The sequence below is a fragment of the Galeopterus variegatus genome, unplaced genomic scaffold (genome assembly GCF_000696425.1).
Source record: "Galeopterus variegatus unplaced genomic scaffold, G_variegatus-3.0.2 Scaffold228, whole genome shotgun sequence".
NCBI classification, from domain to species: domain Eukaryota; kingdom Metazoa; phylum Chordata; class Mammalia; order Dermoptera; family Cynocephalidae; genus Galeopterus; species Galeopterus variegatus.
Window position 1 is genome coordinate 236,627 of NW_007726339.1, and position 17,012 is coordinate 253,638.

The window sequence follows — 17,012 nt, forward strand, 5'->3', positions numbered from 1 at the left end:
GGCGCGGGCGCGACACTGAGGGTTGTGATCCCGTTACCGGTCAGTAAAAAAGAGACAAAAAGGAAAAAAAAAAAAAAAAAGAAATGGAAAGGGCCTGGAACAGGGAGTGGCTGGCACAGGGGTACGTACATTAGCCAGGACAATCAGGAAAGGCCTCTCTGAGCTGACTGTTGAGAAGGAGCTGGCCACCCACATCAGGACTGGGGGGAAAGTATTGGGAGCAAAGGATCCACAGCGATTTTGGTCTATTAAAGGCAAAAAAAGAATGCCTGAAGCAGATTCAAAGAGAACACGTTTTGAAGGTCCATACAGACCTGTGTGGTCAGTACTGAGGGATGTCGGCATGGTTTAGGACCTGGGATTTGGGGGTGAAGTTGGACCGATGAAGTGCTTCCAGAGAGCCCCAGTCTAGCTAACACCCACCGTGGGGCCTCAGGTTCTTCTTTACAGGGCCGCTGAGTCACTTCTTCTACCTCTTCATGGAAAGCTGGATCCCTTCTGAGGTTCCCTTGGCAGGGATCAAGAGGCTCCTCTTGGACCGCCTGCTCTTTGCACCGGCCTTCCTGTTGCTGTTCTTTCTCATCATGAACTTTCTGGAGGTTGGTGTCTGCCACAGCACTTACTACAGCTCTTCATTTAGCACTGTGATTCTTAGTCTGACATGCAGAGGTAGAATTCAGAGGGTCTGTGAACTTTTCACTACACTCAAATTGAAATTTTGTATTTTCGGGCCGGCCCGTGGCTCACTCGGGAGAGTGTGGTGCTGAGAACACCAAGGCCCCGGGTTCAGATCCCATATAGGGATGGCCGGTTCGCTCACTGGCTGAGCGTGGTGCTGACAACACCAAGTCAAGGGTTAAGATCCCCTTACCGGTCATCTTTTAAAAAAAAAAAAACCATAGGCTGAGTTCAAATTACTATTCATCCAATCCTGGTTAAATCCAGCTTTAATGCTAAAAAGAAGAATCCAAGAATTTAAAAATATTTATGTATTTTGTTTTGAGAGGCCAGACTATTACTTCTTTTCCTCTTCATTCCTTCCTTCCTTCCTTCCTTTTTCTTTCTTTCTTTCTTTTTTTTGAATACCAAGATATAAAAATCTTCAAAATGCTTTCACAGTAATGGTGACATACGTTTACTCTTCATCCATCTTTCACATTGAAATACAAACGTAATGTTATTAATTCATTAACCATGCCAAAGCCAATAGAATTGTGATAAATAAAACCAATAAATACTTCAAGTGATCTCATCTATATCCCTGAGGTTATATGAACTGTTTTCAAGAAAAAAAAATAGAAATTTGGGAATTACTGTTTTATCTAATTTTCTGCATATTCATTTTGAAATATAAACAGATGACATTTAATTTTGTATTTTCCTTTATGAATGTAGGGAGCAAACCACTGTAGAATTGGCAGTATCTATTTGTCCCCATAGAGTAACGTGTCTGTTGTTACAGATATCTTGAAATATCATTTAGTTCATTACTACTTGGACCTGCAATTAGGCCTTGTCACTGGATGTGTTAATAAAGCAGCACATATACTAGTCTATCATAAAATTGTTTTCTAAATATTTTGATAACTGTATTTCAGTATAATTGGTTCCTTTGTTTAGAATGTGTGTATTTTATTTTATACAATATAAAACATGATTCTGAGAAGGGGTACATGTTATAAAAGTTTAAGACCCGCTAATAATATTGCGGAAGCCTGTACAGACTCAGTGCCTGGAGCATCTTAATGCTCTGAAGAGGTTACCTTATCAGCATAAACTTAAAATTATAAAACTTCACATGATAGGAGGTATGTTTATGTGTACTCACTAGGCATGTCTGTTTTCTTAAATGTGTCCAACCTTCCTACTTCACTAGCACCTTCCATTTCACCGTCCCCAGAAGCAGGCGGTAGGGTTGTGCTGTGTGTCTGAGATGTGTCATGTTCTGTCCTGAAAGTGATTTGTTTTTGCCAATCACAGCAAGTAAATACATCCCACTCAGATTTTATTTTGAAACAGCCTCTCAAGTTCTTGTTACTAAGGAGAATACTCCAGAAGTGATCCTGGGGGGAATTAGGAAAGATGTTTAAACTTAATTATGATTGCTAATAAGTCCCTGATAGTAGAAAGAGATGCTGGGAAGTTCTTAGCAAATCTGAGTTAGGAGGAAGCAAAGGGTACCACAAATTAGAGGTTTGGGTTTGGGCACCTTCATATTTCCTTCCAAATATGAAGGGAAGATATTTTCATTTTAAAGACCTGTACATCTATGCCAAATGTTACCAAACTGCATAAAGTAATCAACATATAAATGATGTATAGTGGGACCACTCCACACTCACACCCCCACGGATGCCTCTGCATCCTGCATCTTTAACTGTAGACATCATGTTACAGGCTGTGCAGCATTCCACTGTATGCCTATCCCTATTGTGAAAGGATTCCTGTTTGGTTAATTCCTAAAATTGTTCTCTAAGAAAGGCAGCCTTTGTTTGCACCCCCTGCAGTGGTGTAGAATAACAGCAACAGCTAACTTTATTGACATTTGCCTTGTCCAAGTTCTGCATGGAGCACTTCATGCCGTTTGGTTCTGCCACCGCCCTTGGACAGCTGAGGATGCTGAGACCCAGAGCGGGTAAATAGCTGGCTTAAGGGCACATAACTTTGGAATCTTTGAGTCAGAATTCAGACCCGAGGCTTGTTTCCCCACACTCTTGATAACTCTGATGGGGTGCTTTTTCAAATAGTTTGCAGTCTGAGAGGCTTGTTTCCCCACACTCTTGATAACTCTGATGGGGTGCTTTTTCAAATAGTTCGCAGTCTGATAGGTGAAAAATATCTGCTATTTGTATTTCTTCCATGAACTTTGCTTACCCGAGGCTTGTTTCCCCACACTCTTGATAACTCTGATGGGGTGCTTTTTCAAATAGTTTGCAGTCTGATAGGTGAAAAATATCTGCTATTTGTATTTCTTCCATGAACTTTGCTTCTTTTCTATTAGAACATTTGCTTTTTTCTTACTGATTTGTATATTTGCATATATTAAGGATATCATTCCTTTGCCAAATGCAGGTAGCAAATACTTTTCCCATTTTTTAGGTGTTTGTCTTTTAACTTATATAAAGTTAAAATGTAAAGTTATATAAATAAAATTTTAGTGTTTTTCTTCATACAGAAATTTAAAAAACTCGTATTCAAATCTGACATTCTTTTTTCTTTGTGGGTTTCCTTATAGGAAGATAATGGAAATACTCTCCTATACCTTTGTCTACCTTTATGATTTTATTTTGTACGTCTTGATACACCCAAAAAGAAATATTCTCCTATACTTTCCTCTAGTATCCTTATGGTTTTATTTTTGTTTATAGTGGGAGATAGACATGTCCTGATTTTTTCCATTTCTATAGCAAATTGTCTTATTACCATTTATTGAACAATCCCCAGTATTTTGAAATGATAACTTTATCATATTATCTGGACTCTGTTCTTTTGCTGAATTTTTTTCATTTTCATTTTATGTTTTGGGTTGGTTGGTTTGTTGGGTTTTGGCTGTTTACCAGATTTTTTTTTTTTTTTCCTTTTTGTCTCTTTTTTACTGACCGGTAACGGGATCACAACCCTCAGTGTCGCGCCCGCACCGGGGACCGGCAACAGGATCGCAACCCTCGGTGTCGCGCCCGCACCGCGCTCAGCCAGCGAGCGGGAACCAGTCTCCACATGGGATCCGAACCCTCGGCGGGAGCGCCGCCGCGCTCCCAAGCGGCGCACTCTCCAGTGCGCCACCGGGCCGGCCCCTACCAGACTATTTTAATTACCATAATTTTATAGTATTTTAAAAAATCCCTAGTAAAGTAGGCCTTTCCTCTTTATTCTTTTTCACAATGGCTATTCTTATATATTTATTCTTACAAGTGACACTTAGAATCAATTTTTTGGGGTCCCTTTTTTTAAACTCCTGACAAGTTTTGATTGGAAATACATCAATTTTGGAGGTTATTTTCTTTCTTTCTTTCTTTTTTTTTTTTTAAGATGACTGGTTAAGGGGAGCTTAACCCTTGACTTGGTGTTGTCAGCACCACGTTCTCCCAAGTGAGCTAACCAGCCCTCCCTATATAGGGACCCGAACCCGTGGCCTTGGTGTTACCAGCACCACACTCTCACAAGTGAGCCACGACCAGCCCTGGAGGTTATTTTCAATTGACAGCTGAGCCACAGCGGCAGTTCTATGCCCAGGGCCAGCAGCATGATTCACACCGTCAGCTCACCTGTTAGGAGCGTTGCAGGTCCTAACATCGCCTACCTCAGTGAGAGCATTTGCCCTTGCTATTCCGACTGCTTCCCGCTGAGTGTTTGGCTGTTTACAGCTACACCGCTCATTTAGGACGCAGGTGTACTGTCTGCACACAAGCGGAATAGCATCCAGTACCACGCGGTTCGGGGAACGGTGGGTTCGCTCACCGCCCCTTTTGCCCCCTCTGTAGGGGAAGGACACGTCTGCCTTCGCCGCCAGGATGCGGAGAGGCTTCTGGCCAGCGCTGTGGATGAACTGGAGGGTCTGGACGCCCGTGCAATTCATTAACGTCAACTACGTCCCCGTGCAGGTGAGGGCACAGGGCTCGTTCCCCCACAGTTCGTCCTCTGTCGGCCTTGGACTCCTCAGCCATCCCTTGGCTTTGCTGCCAATCCCGAGTCACTGACGGCTGTGGATTCCGAGAGCCACGGCACCTAGTGGGATCTCCTAAGTGGTCCGTGCTTCATCTATTTATTTGTTCAGCAAATTCTCATGAAGAGCCCACGTGCCACGGACATCCTCAGGTTTTCCGTGATAGACACGTTCCCAGGCCCTGGGGCTGCTCCACCTGCAGCGCTGCCAGAGCAGCACCTGAGCAGGGGCAGGGGTCTCCAGGGACGGGGTCAAAGCGCCAGGAGAAGGGCCTGCTGGGTTGCAGCCACTGCGGAGGGGTTGGGGTCCGGGAGCTATAGGAGTGGAGCAGACTCTGGGTGGTTGTTGGGTTCTAGTGTGTCATCAGCCACCTGTGTCAGGGTTCCCAAGACCACTTCCCCCTGGAAGGCCGCTGGATCTGAGGGGCAGGCCTGGTGGGGTCTGCAGATCCCTCACCGCACCTCCCGGGTCTCGCAGCGTGCTCCTCCGGCAGCAGGGGCAGCGCCTTCTGTCTGCGGAGGCCTACTAGGGTCTCGCTGTGGGCTGGCCACATCTCCCACTGCCCAGTGTCAGCCAGACCCCAACATTCCAGACCCCCAAGGACAACAAGCTCTTCGAGGCAAGAGGGGCCCTCACCAAACCCACATTGCCCGCCCAGGGCTGTCCTCCAAACCATCCTGTCTGGGGACACCACAGATTACCCAGGAGCCTGTTCTACATGCTGCTTGAGACACTCACATGGGGCTGATGGCCACCCCTGCTTTGTGGGGAGGAGTAGAGGGGTAACTGGCCATAACCCCCTCAGGACAGAGTTCCATGGAGGGATGGGGAGAAGAGGGAGGCAGACTCAGTATGTGCAGGCACACAACATACGCTGCACAGACACAGCACACCACACATACGTTTATACGCATCATATAGCATACACACACTGAACACACCACACCACTACACACATACACCACACACACCATCACACATACACATCATACACACCACAAACTACATATACCACACATAACATGCACATCACTCACCACACCATACACACGTAAACATATCATATACCACACATACCACCAGATACTACACACACCACCACACACTACACACATGTACCACATATTACATACACACATACCACACACATCACACACCATACCACTGCACATACATACACCACACATACATGCCATACATACATGTACACACCTCATATACCACACATACCACCAGATACTGCACACGCCACCACACACTACACATATATACCACATACTACACAACACACATGCACACCACACACATTACACACACCATGCCTCTGTACACATACCACATGAACATTCCATACATGTACGTCTATACCACACACATACCAGATACTACACACAACACACTACATATATACATCACACACATACCCCACACATGCACACTACACACCACACATGTACATGCTCACCACACACATATGTGCACATCACACACACACTATACCACATACACAAACACCATGTACACACCTACACATATACCACCAGATACTACTCACATCACACATACACCACACACTACATACACATCAGACACACCATGCCACTGCACATATACACCACACAAACATGCCATACATACATGTACATGCATCATATACCACACATGAACAGATACTACACACACAATACGTACACAACATATACCGTATACATCACACGTACACACCCACCATACCACTACACACACACTACACATATACTTCACACACCACCACACCCATGCCACTCATACACACCCCACTCAATACTACACATATACACACAACTCCCATATACATATACATACACACCCCACAGACACGACACAAATACACATACCACATGCACCATACACATAACACACATACACACCACACACCAAGTAAAAGCAGGAACCCAGGAGAATGTAGCAACGTGACAAAGAAGGCTGGTCAACCATAGCATAAGCTACAGGATAAAGAAAAATAAAAACAGGTTTCCATGGGCCTTAGCAATGACTTCATCAATGACCCTCCCATGAGCAACTTCAGTGGCATGATGGGGTCTGAAGTCAGATTGCTTCATATTGAAAAGTGGGAGAGTATAAAAGAAATCACAAGTCTAGAAAGTTCTCAAGAAATTGTGGAAAGGTGAGCAATAGAAGAGGGCCCAGCAGGTTCTGGGGTGAGAGAGGCTGAGCCAGGGGCTAGAGTGTCCAGTGAAGGAGAAAAAGGGACAGGTGTTTGCTTCTGTGATTTCCTGTGTCACTGTGTTTATCAGCCTGTAAACAATGCTAGGAGGGCACTGTTTGTCCTCCCTGCCAGGGCCTGACATGGTGTCTGGTGCAAGCAAACGGCTCAGTAAATACAGCATGGATGGGAGGGTGGACAGGTGGGTGCAGACTAACCAATGAACAAGTGGTTGGACACATAAACTCTGTCCTGGGTGACTGAAGCTTGATAAATATGGTCACAGCCTCCCACTTACCATGGCCTGTCCGACTCTATTCTTTTTGGCAGTTCCGGGTGCTTTTTGGCAACCTGGTGGCTCTGTTCTGGTATGTCTACCTGGCCTCTCTGGGGAAGTGAAGACGGCCCGGGGAGAGCATCTGAAGCACTATGGACATGGGTCTGGGGACCCCCACCTGCCCAGAGTGAGCGAGCAGAACCAGCCCAGTCAGGACTTCATTTAACTCTAAATCATGTGATTCAAGATGCCGTAAAATAATGGATGGAGAAACGTAAATCTCTTAATGTCAGATTCTTGTGTTTTAAAAAGGCAGTAGCTGACTTCAGATGGTGCTGCCCTAGAAACTTAAAACATAGTATATACGATTTCATTTCTCACTTTGGACCGAATTAGCATCACAATAAACTATAATGTAGCTTCTTCAGTGGTTTCTCAGAACAATTAATAATTTCTCAGAACAATTGCTGTTGCTTTGGGTTTTTTTACTTTTTTTATTGCAGTAAAATACATATAAAATTTACCATTTTAACCATCTTTTAGTGTACAGTTCAGTGGCATTAAGTACATTCACAATGTGCAACCATCACCACCATCCATTTCTAGGACTTTTCCATCTTCCCAAACTGAAACTCCCCATTAAACACTAATGCCCCATTCCCCCTCCCCCACCATTCCACTTTCTGTCTCCATTAATTTGACTCTAGGTACCTCATACAAGTGGGATCATATAGTATTTGTCCTTTTATGACTGGCTTATTTTACTAAGCATATACCTGCTATGGTTTGAATGCGTCCCTCCAAAATTCATGTTGAAAGTTAATCCCCATTGGGGTATTAAGAAGTAGGGCCTTTGGGGAAGTGATTAAGTCATGAGGGCTCCACTCTCATGAATGAATGAATGCCCTTGAAAGAGCTTCAGTGAGCATTTGTCTCTCTTGCCCTTCTGTCCCCTCTGCCCTGTGAGGACACAGCATTTCTCCCCTCTGGGGGATATAGGGCACCATCTTGGAAGTGGGAACAGGACCCTTGCCAGCCAGGTCTTTAATCTTCAACTTCCCAGCCTCTGGAACTCTGAGAAATAAATTTCTATCATTTATAAATTACCTAGTCTGGTGTTTTGTTATGGCAGCACAAAGAGAATAATACAGTACCCTCCAAGTTCATCCATGTTGTACCATGTGTCAAAATTTCCTTCCTTTTCGGGCCGGCCCAGTGGCGCACTGGAGAGTGCGCCACTTGGAAGCGCAGCGGCGCTCCCGCCAAGGGTCCGGATCCCATGTGGAGACCGGTTCCCGCTCACTGGCTGAGCGAGGTGCGGGCGCAACACCAAGGGTTGCGATCCCGTTACCAGTCAGTAAAAAAAGACAAAAAGGAATAAAAAAAAAAAAAAATTTCCTTCCTTTTCAAAAAGGCTGAATACCCCATTGTGTATATACTGCATTTTGCTTATGCATTCATAATCAATGGACATTTGGCTTGTTTCCAACTTTTGGCTGCTGTGAATGATACTGCCGTAAATGGGTGTACAGATATCTGTTCATGTCCCTGCTTGCCCTCAGATTTTAAAATAACTTTTGGTGCAGAATACCAAGGGGTGGGGTAGTCCCAAAGGAACAAGTTTAGGGCATTTGCAAAAGTAACAGATGTTCCTACAGTTGACAATTCCTGTATCTGTCACTCCCCACTTCCCAATGAGCCCCACCCCAAGATGGAGGATTAAGGCTCTAGATCTCAGAGTAGACTCTAGAGATCAGCCCTAGTACTAACATCTGCTGAGGGATTACTTTGTTCAGGAAGTCTTCTGAGAGCTTCATATGAGTTAGCATTAGTTGATCCCACAACAATCCCATGAGGCAGGAACCGTTGTCCACCCCACCCCCCCCGCCCCATTTCACAAATGGAAAAACCGAGGCAAGACCCCTTCGGCTAGTAAGAGATTCTGGATTCAGATGCAGTCTTTTGGGTTCCTGGGCCACCGTCTTCACCACTTCACCATACCACTTTGTAGAATGTCAGGGTAAGGTCAAAACGGTTCACTGGAGCAGATTTTTTTTTTTTTTTTAAGTAATGTGAATTCTTACCTGGTTTATCACAGCCTGCATTTGCTCAATTCACTTAACACATTGAGGGCTGCCAGGCACAAGGGGGGAAGGCAGACAGCAGGAGTGCTTAGACTCCCCCACTTGAACATTATCAGTGATACAGAAAACAGACATTTCTGAGTGGTTAAATGAGCTGGAAATAGTTCTATGAGGAAGAGAAGCACTTTTTCTTATACTTAGGTCTAATTGTATTTGAACAAAATGAATGCATCAAAAAGTCTATAAAACCACACTGAGTCATATGGTGCCAAAATGCAATGGGCACCACCCTAGGGCTTGCCCTCCAAGCATGCCTTCCTTAGATCCTTTTTTATTGCAATGCAACAGAAATTGAAGGACTCCAAGAAATAGGAACAGCCTCTTGAGACAGAAAAATGTTTATTTCCTAAAAAATGTAGTGCCTGCAATATCCAGATATGGCTCACACAGCATTTGCTCTCTGCCTGAAAGTTGTTTACAATTTCAAATGGTCCAGAGCCCCAGAGCCAGTTCAGTTCATCCCTGGGTGGGGGTGGAATACTAGCTCCCTCCACCAGAGCCTCTCAGCACAGCTGGGGGCTGTCCCCAGGTGCGTGGGGAAGTTGCGTGTGGCAGGGAGCAGGAAAGGTAAGCCAACAGTGACAATGACAGGTCTCAACTTGCTTGGGAGACGGAGGATCAGAATTCCCACTCTGAAACACAAAGCAAGCAAGCTGATTTCTTTCTTTTTTTTTTTTTTTTTTTTAAAGATGACCGATAAGGGGATCTTAACCCTTGACTTGGTGTTGTCAGCACCGCACTCTACCGAGTGAGCCACGGGCCAGCCCTTAACATGCATTTCTTTGAGTTCCCTCTTTTTCCATGGTTATTTGATATTTTGAACCTTGGTTATGGAGCAAGATGACATTATTTACCTAAATGTAAAATTGTTTTCCAGTCTGCCTGGAGTTGCAGACTTGCAATGAGACAAGCGCTATCCAGACACTGAGAAACCAAGGAAGATGTCAATAAAACTATGCTGATTCCACCCTGAAGCCAATGAAAATCCTGCAGGACCCCAAGAGAATGTCAAGGATGAAAACAGAAGCCAGAAGGAGACTTGGCAAGAATTTGCGCCTGGCCCCTACCTGTTCTCCTCCCTCCTGCTTTTCATTTCCCACATTCCATTCCCTAGAACTCCTCTCTTTTATTTATTTATTTTTTTTAAAGATGACCGGTAAGGGAATCTCAACCCTTGGCTTGGTGTTGTCAGCACCACACTCAGCCAGTGAGCAAACCGGCCATCCCTATATAGGATCTGAACCCGCGGCCTTGGTGTTATCAGCACCGCACTCTCCCGAGTGAGCCACGGGCCGGCCCAGAACTCCTCTCTTTTAAAACCTCTCAGTAAATCTGAGTCTTTGAGATGGGTTAGTCTATCATCTCCTTCAGGTTACTAGTCCTGAATAATGCTAGCCTCCCTTATCAACAATATTTGACTTCTGAGTCTTTTGTTTGGTCAGTGGGCAGCAGGCTTAGGTTTGGTTACATTTTTTCTGAAAATGGGCGCAGAGCAGTGTGCATCTCTTGCTCTCAGGCAAAACGGTGCTCTCAGTTTGTCACCCCATCTGTTTCTATGAGAAGAGAAGGTTGTTAAGGATGCTGTTACCGGCATATTAGTTTCCTGTTGCTGCTCTAACAAATTACCACACACTCGATGGCTTAAAACACAAGTTTAGTATCTTACAGCTCTGGAGGTCAGAAATCCAAAATGGGTCTCATGGGGCAAAAATCAGGTGATGGCAGTGCTGTGCTCTTTCCAAAGGTGCTCCTGTTCCTTGGCTCCTGGCCTGGGATCACTCTGACCTCTGCTTCCATCCCACATTGCTTCTCTCACTGACCCTCCTCCCTCCCCCTTGTCAGGACCATTGTGATTACATCAGGCAAACCTGGATAATCCAGGATTCTCTTCCCATCTCGACGTCCTTAATCACATCTGCACAGTCCCTTTTGCCGCATAAGGAAACATGTTCACAGATTCTGGGATTAGGACACAGTGGGGCGCGTCATTCGGCCCAACACACCTGGTCTCAGCATCTCCTAGGGGACTTTCCCAAACATCTCCCATAACTCATAGAAAAAGAAGTTGACTAAATGGCACAGATGCTCACTCAACAGTGTCACACATGGTGTACAAATGTCACTGTGCCAGACCTCTGCCTAGGTTTCGTGCCAGCCGGCAGCAACATAGAAAAAGTGCTCATGGGTCTTTTCTCTTGGGTGTTCCCCCAACTAGTCTGAGCCTCTTCAGAGCAGCCTCTGGTGTGTTTGTCTTTGTTTCCCCAGCACCTAGCAGTGTCTGGGGAAGAGTGGGCCGGAGATGTTTGGTGAACACGTGAGGATGGCAAAACTCTTGTGCTGTTAGGGGCAAATGGGCACAGAGCAGTTAAAGGCCTGGAATGTGTCTGTTGTGGCACCCCCGGCAGGACCAGTGTTTATCCAGGACATACATGTACCGTTGCAGGAATCACAGCCAGCACATGCCTCCCTCCTTGTGTCTCCCTTAATATTGAATGCCCTTTGAAGGCAAGACCCTTCCTGTGCATGTTCAAAGCCTTGCTTCTTTTTTTTTTTTAAAGATGACTGGTAAGGGGATCATAACCCTTGACTTGGTATTGTCAGCACCACACTCTCCCAAGTGAGCGAACCGGCCATCCCACATAGCCATCCCTATATGGGATCTGAACCCATGGCCTTGGTGTTATCAGCACCACACTGTCCCAAGTGAGCCAAGGGCCGGCCCAAAGCCTCATTTCTTGTAGGCACTCAGGTGTTGTAAGTTGAACTGAAGCTTGAGGTAGGATTTGGGCAGATTTTCTATGCAAAAGCCCATGTTTGTAATAATTTTTATTGTTTTCTTTAAATCATAATTATGTAAAACTGTTCTCTAAATTTCAGTTATGTGTAAACTACTGTTGCTACTCTGGCCTATATCATTATTTACTTAAAATTTTTCAAAGACTTATTTTTAACTTAAATTTATTTTAAAGGGGAGATAAAGGATAAAGAAAAATAATACAAAAACAAGACTGGAACATCTTGTGTAAGCAAAGATTAAATGCTTCAAAATTTTTCCTTCAAAACCTATTATTTACTATAGGAAATATTACTTTTTAGGTTTTTTCAGGCTTCATATTCAATTTAGCAAATGTTTTATCTGTGGTCTTGAACTCACAAGCAGTCCTAGGCAGGAGTTGCTGATAAAGGTTGGGAGGGGACTGTTTATGCAGACATGGAAGAAAGATAGGACATAAATATATAGTTAGAAAGAGGTGAAAGCTAAAACAGTCTTGTTCTCTCTTTAACAATCTTGAGAGTCCTTGTGTAATGGACAGAATAATGTCCCCCCCAAAACTCACTGAAGCTTGAATTGTGTTCCCCCAAGTTTCATTTGAAATTTGGTCCCCACTGTGACTGTTAAGAGGGTAGGAAATCTTATCATGGTAATTGAAAGGTGGAGCCTTGGGCCGGCCCGGTGGCGCACTGCTACAGTGCGCCGCTTGGGAGTGTGGCGGCACTCCCGCTGAGGGTTCAGATCCCACATACAGACCGGTTCCCACTCACTGGCTGAGCAAGGTGCTGGTGTGACACTGAGGGTTGCGATCCCGTGGCCGGTCCCAGTCCGGTACAGGCGCGACACTGAGGGCTGCGATCCGTTGCCGGACACGAAAAAAAAAGACAAAAAGGGAAAAAAAAAAAAAGAAAGGTGGAGCCTTGAAGAAGTGATTAGATTGTAGGACCATGCTGTAGTGGATAGATTAAAAATGGTGGTCAGGGGTGTGGTTCTGACGGCTTTCAAAGGAGAGGAGAGTCTGTCTCTCTCTCTCTTGTGCTCTCTGCTCCACCATTTTCACAATGTGATACCCTGCCATCACTGTCATGACTACCAGGACCTTCACCAGTTGTGTCCCCTGGACCTTGGGCTTTCTAGCCTCTGAAACTGTTAGCAATAAATTTCATTTTCTTACAAATCACCCAGTTCCGTGTATTTTGTTATAAGCAATAGAAATGGACTAATACACCTTGCAAGGGTATTTTTAAGAGGGCCTTTTAAAAAATCATTATAAGTTAATGTGACCTGTGGAATATAACCACACATCTCAAAACATTGCTAACTGGTAGTCACGGAAACTGTATTGATATTAGCATCTATAATTAAGAATATATAAAGTTTAAATAATTTTTCTTAGTGAAAAAGACTGAATCTTTGCTGCTTCTCCCTTTGATGAAAGGGAAACATAAGAAACCAGTGAATATCTCTGGTGATGGCATTCTCTCCCCAGGGGGGATTTTGTTTCAAAGAGCTCAAAGAGAAAGAACTGTACCCAGATCCAGAAACTGGTGGTAGGAAGGGTCAGGGCTAGCCCCAGGTCCTGCGGCAGAGAATGGTCACGGGTGGTTAGAACAGGGGAAGTACAGCCCTTGAGAAACAAACGGCTCCAGCCCAGGGAGAAAAAAAGTGGTTTAGGAAGGGGCAGACAAACGGCAGCTTGAGGCCTGGGGTCTGAGGCTGGTACAGGCTGCTAGGGGAGGAGATGGAGTAGGATTGAGGGTTAAGAGAGGGCACTGCAGGGTTCGGGGACAGAACGTTGAGCAGGAGGGCAAAGACGGCAGAGGGGAGAGTGAGACCTGAGAAGGAGACATCAGGGGAAAGGACATGGCGCCCATGCCCCTGTACTAGGAGAATCATGGCCCCAAAGAGGCCCATGTCCCAATCCCCAGAACCTGTGAATGTTATCATACCTGGAAAAAGGGATTTGGCAGATGTGATTAAACTAAGGACCTTGAGATGAAGAGATTATCCTGGATTATCAGGGCTGGGCCTATCCTAATCCTATAAATCCTTAGAATCAGAGAAACTTTCCTGAATGTGGTCAGAGGGAGATGTGACAATGGAAGAAAGGAACAGAGAGATGCAACACTGCTGGGTTTGAAGATAGAGGAAGGGGCCTTGTGCCAAGGAGTGCAGGTGCCACTAGAAAGTGGAAAAGGTAATGGAAATGGATTCTTCCCTAGAGCCTCCAGAGGGAGCACAGCCCTGCCAACACCTTGACTTTAGCCCAGTAAGACAGGTTTTTAACTTCTGACCTCCAAAATTATAAGAAAAATTTGTGTTGTTTTAAGCCAATGTTTTTACACCTAATTACAATAATTTCTTACTATTATCTCATACCCAGTTCACATTAAAATTTCCCCAGTGCCTTTAAAGGTATAACTCCTGCCTTTAAGTTATACCTGTCTGCTGTGTTTAAGTTTCTTGGTCTAGAAGGACCCTTTTTCCATGGTGCCAGTTAGCTAAAGAGACCATGTCAGTTGTCTGGAATGTCTCACTTTTGTTATTTATCTATTTTTGCATTTTAATATTGTGTTCCTTTATTCCTTGTATTTCCTGTAAACTGAACATTAAAGCTAAACATTTTTGGGAAAAGGCAAAATATTTTAAAGATGTATAATGATAAACAGGACCCCCTATAATTACATTTCTATTTTCTAGAACTGTTATCCCAGGAGTTAATAATATTCTATTTTTCTAAATTTCCTTCATTTTCCATTGTCTGTCACTAAGTCATTCCCAAATCCAACCCTAGAAGTTTGGTCTATAAACATTCATTCTAAGATATCCGATCACCTTCCTTTTTATCTTGGAGACCTTCCTCCCGGAGTCTCTGTACTCCTACTCCAAGATGCTGCTCAGCTATCTCCTGGGATTTTCCTTTGCCACCATCTCAGAGATTTCCTTTGCCTCTCTATGTTAGATTCCATTTCCTGGATCCAGCATCACCTTCTTTCTTGATTTACTCCATGTTGGCAGAATACCACCGCCAGTAGCTTTCTGAGAGGTGCACGGGAATTAAAACTTTTGAGACTGTGCATTTCAGAAAATGTCTTTATTCTACAATCAGTTGGTTGATAATTTAGCTGTTTGTCTAAACCAAGGGTGGAAATTATTTTCCATCCGAGTTTTGAAAACATATGCTCCAGCTTCTGGATTATATGGAGCAGTCTAATGCCATCTTAACTCCTAATCCTTAGTGATCAGTTTATCTATCCAGTAATCTTTCTAAAGGATCACCTCTGTATCTTCAGAATTCTGCAATTTTATGATAATGTGTCTTCATTCTTCATTCATTAGATTGGACATTCAGTAAGCTTTTTCATCCTGGAAACTTACTTTCATCAATTCTGGGAAATTTCATTACATACTTTAATAATTTTCTCATATCTTTTCATGGACCTCCTGGATTGATGTTTTTTTTCTTTTTTTTCCCAGCTGGCTGGTACAGGAATCCGAACCCTTAACCTGGCTGTTATAACACTGTGCTTTTTTTCTAATTTAGAATTATTTTTCTTTTATTTTCTGCACAATCTCCTCCTTCTTTATGCCAACCTTTCAGCTGATTTTTTCTCTGCTCTCCTTCCGTTCATATCTAAGCATCTCCGCTCCCCCCAACCTCCTTTTTTCCCTCATTCTAAGGACATTCTTTGATGGTATTCCATTCTTGTTTCCTGGATACAATATCCCTTGACATCTTAATTACAGATTTTTGGAAGTTTTCTTCTTTCTCATGCACTGTTTTAGTTCTTTTATTTGTCCATTTGTTTTGGTCTCTTTCATGATCAGGATTTCCCCAAATGTCTGTTGATCCCCGATTGTCCATTAATGTTAGAGTCAAAGCCACAAAAGCATTCTTTGGAAGCTTAGTGTACATGGGCTGCACTTGTCAAATGGTGCCCTCACTGTGGGTTGATCAAGCAGGGATCCAGTTTTGTTGGGGATCACCCATTCTCAATAAAGGAGGTACTTTCTCTTGGGCTGGTCAGTTTCCACAGACAGGAATCATTTAAGTTCTTGCCTCGGGGTAAGGATGGTGGTGACAGAGGAACATGGTATAAGCCTAGTGGCCAACATTCTTGTGGCTAATTGGAGAAGGGGGGTTAGAGGTCCTACTATTCAATATGTAAACTTCATAATCCCATCTTTATCACTGGATCCCAATCTCAGCTGTGCCTGGTGCCCTTGAATCCTGAGTCCTTCTGGTTCAAATCCTTTGGAATAAAATTTCTCTAGTCTTCTGCCATGATGGTGAGGCATTCACCTGAATGTATGGGTGAGGAAGGGGAAACAGAGAGCAACTCTTCTTAAAGATTTTCAATTAGTCTTCCTATTTTTAGCCCCACCCCACTGTCCTCAGATATGGAGTTAGTACCTGTAATTACCAAGACTCTTCCAGTCACTGAATTAAATTAACTTGCTCTTTGGCTTCCTTTAGTGTAGGCAACTGTGTTTCATTTTTCTCAGAGTAATAAAGATCTTATTTCCATCTTCCAAAATTTTATCAATTAATCTCTCTGCTGTAATTTCTTCTTGAGGACTTAACTATCTTTGTGGACTTTTTTTTTTTTTTTAACTATTGTTTTGGTAAACAACTGCCTGGAAGAAGCAGACCTAAATGTATGGATTCAAGACACCATGTTCAAGCAGAGGTCTGGGTATTCTGTGAAACAGATTCATTGTCCAAAATGATTTTTTTTTTTTTTTTTTTTTGTCTTTTTCATGACCGGTAAGGGGATTTCAACCCTTGGTGTGGTGTCACTCACACCGCGCTCAGCCAGTGAGCGCACTGGCCAGTCCTATATAGGATCCGAACCCGCAGCGGGAGCAGCGCTGCACTCTCCCGAGTGCGCCACGGGGCCGGCCCAAATGAAATCATGGAAATTCAGTATTTCGGGCCGGCCCGTGGC

The 17,012-nt window shown here is 44.0% G+C and overlaps 1 protein-coding gene and 1 long non-coding RNA gene across 2 annotated transcripts in view; one reads left to right on the forward strand and one right to left on the reverse strand.

Annotated features, from left to right (window-relative positions):
- Positions 1-153: 153 nt before the first annotated feature.
- Positions 154-7,281, forward strand: LOC103585271 (peroxisomal membrane protein 2). The gene is made up of 3 exons (XM_008566170.1): positions 154-599; positions 4,482-4,601; positions 7,200-7,281. Exons 1-3 carry the CDS (start codon positions 480-482, stop codon positions 7,266-7,268), a joined length of 309 nt encoding a protein of 102 aa, XP_008564392.1. The 5' UTR covers positions 154-479; the 3' UTR covers positions 7,269-7,281.
- An 8,310-nt stretch (positions 7,282-15,591) lies between these two features.
- LOC103585269 overlaps positions 15,592-17,012 on the reverse strand; it is a 3,209-nt gene continuing 1,788 nt past the window's right edge. The window contains exon 2 of the long non-coding RNA XR_550055.1: positions 15,592-16,366. This is a non-coding gene — a long non-coding RNA (uncharacterized LOC103585269). The remainder of the gene's footprint in view (positions 16,367-17,012) is intronic.

What these genes read in the sequence shown, in the direction of transcription:
- LOC103585271 (XM_008566170.1), top strand. Translation starts at nt 480, where the DNA reads ATGGAAAGCTGGATCCCTTCTGAGGTTCCCTTGGCAGGGATCAAGAGG. An exon ending in TCATCATGAACTTTCTGGAG is followed by an intron (nt 600 to 4,481) that starts GTTGGTGTCTGC and finishes CCCCCTCTGTAG; the next exon opens with GGGAAGGACACGTCTGCCTT. An exon ending in TCAACTACGTCCCCGTGCAG is followed by an intron (nt 4,602 to 7,199) that starts GTGAGGGCACAG and finishes TCTTTTTGGCAG; the next exon opens with TTCCGGGTGCTTTTTGGCAA.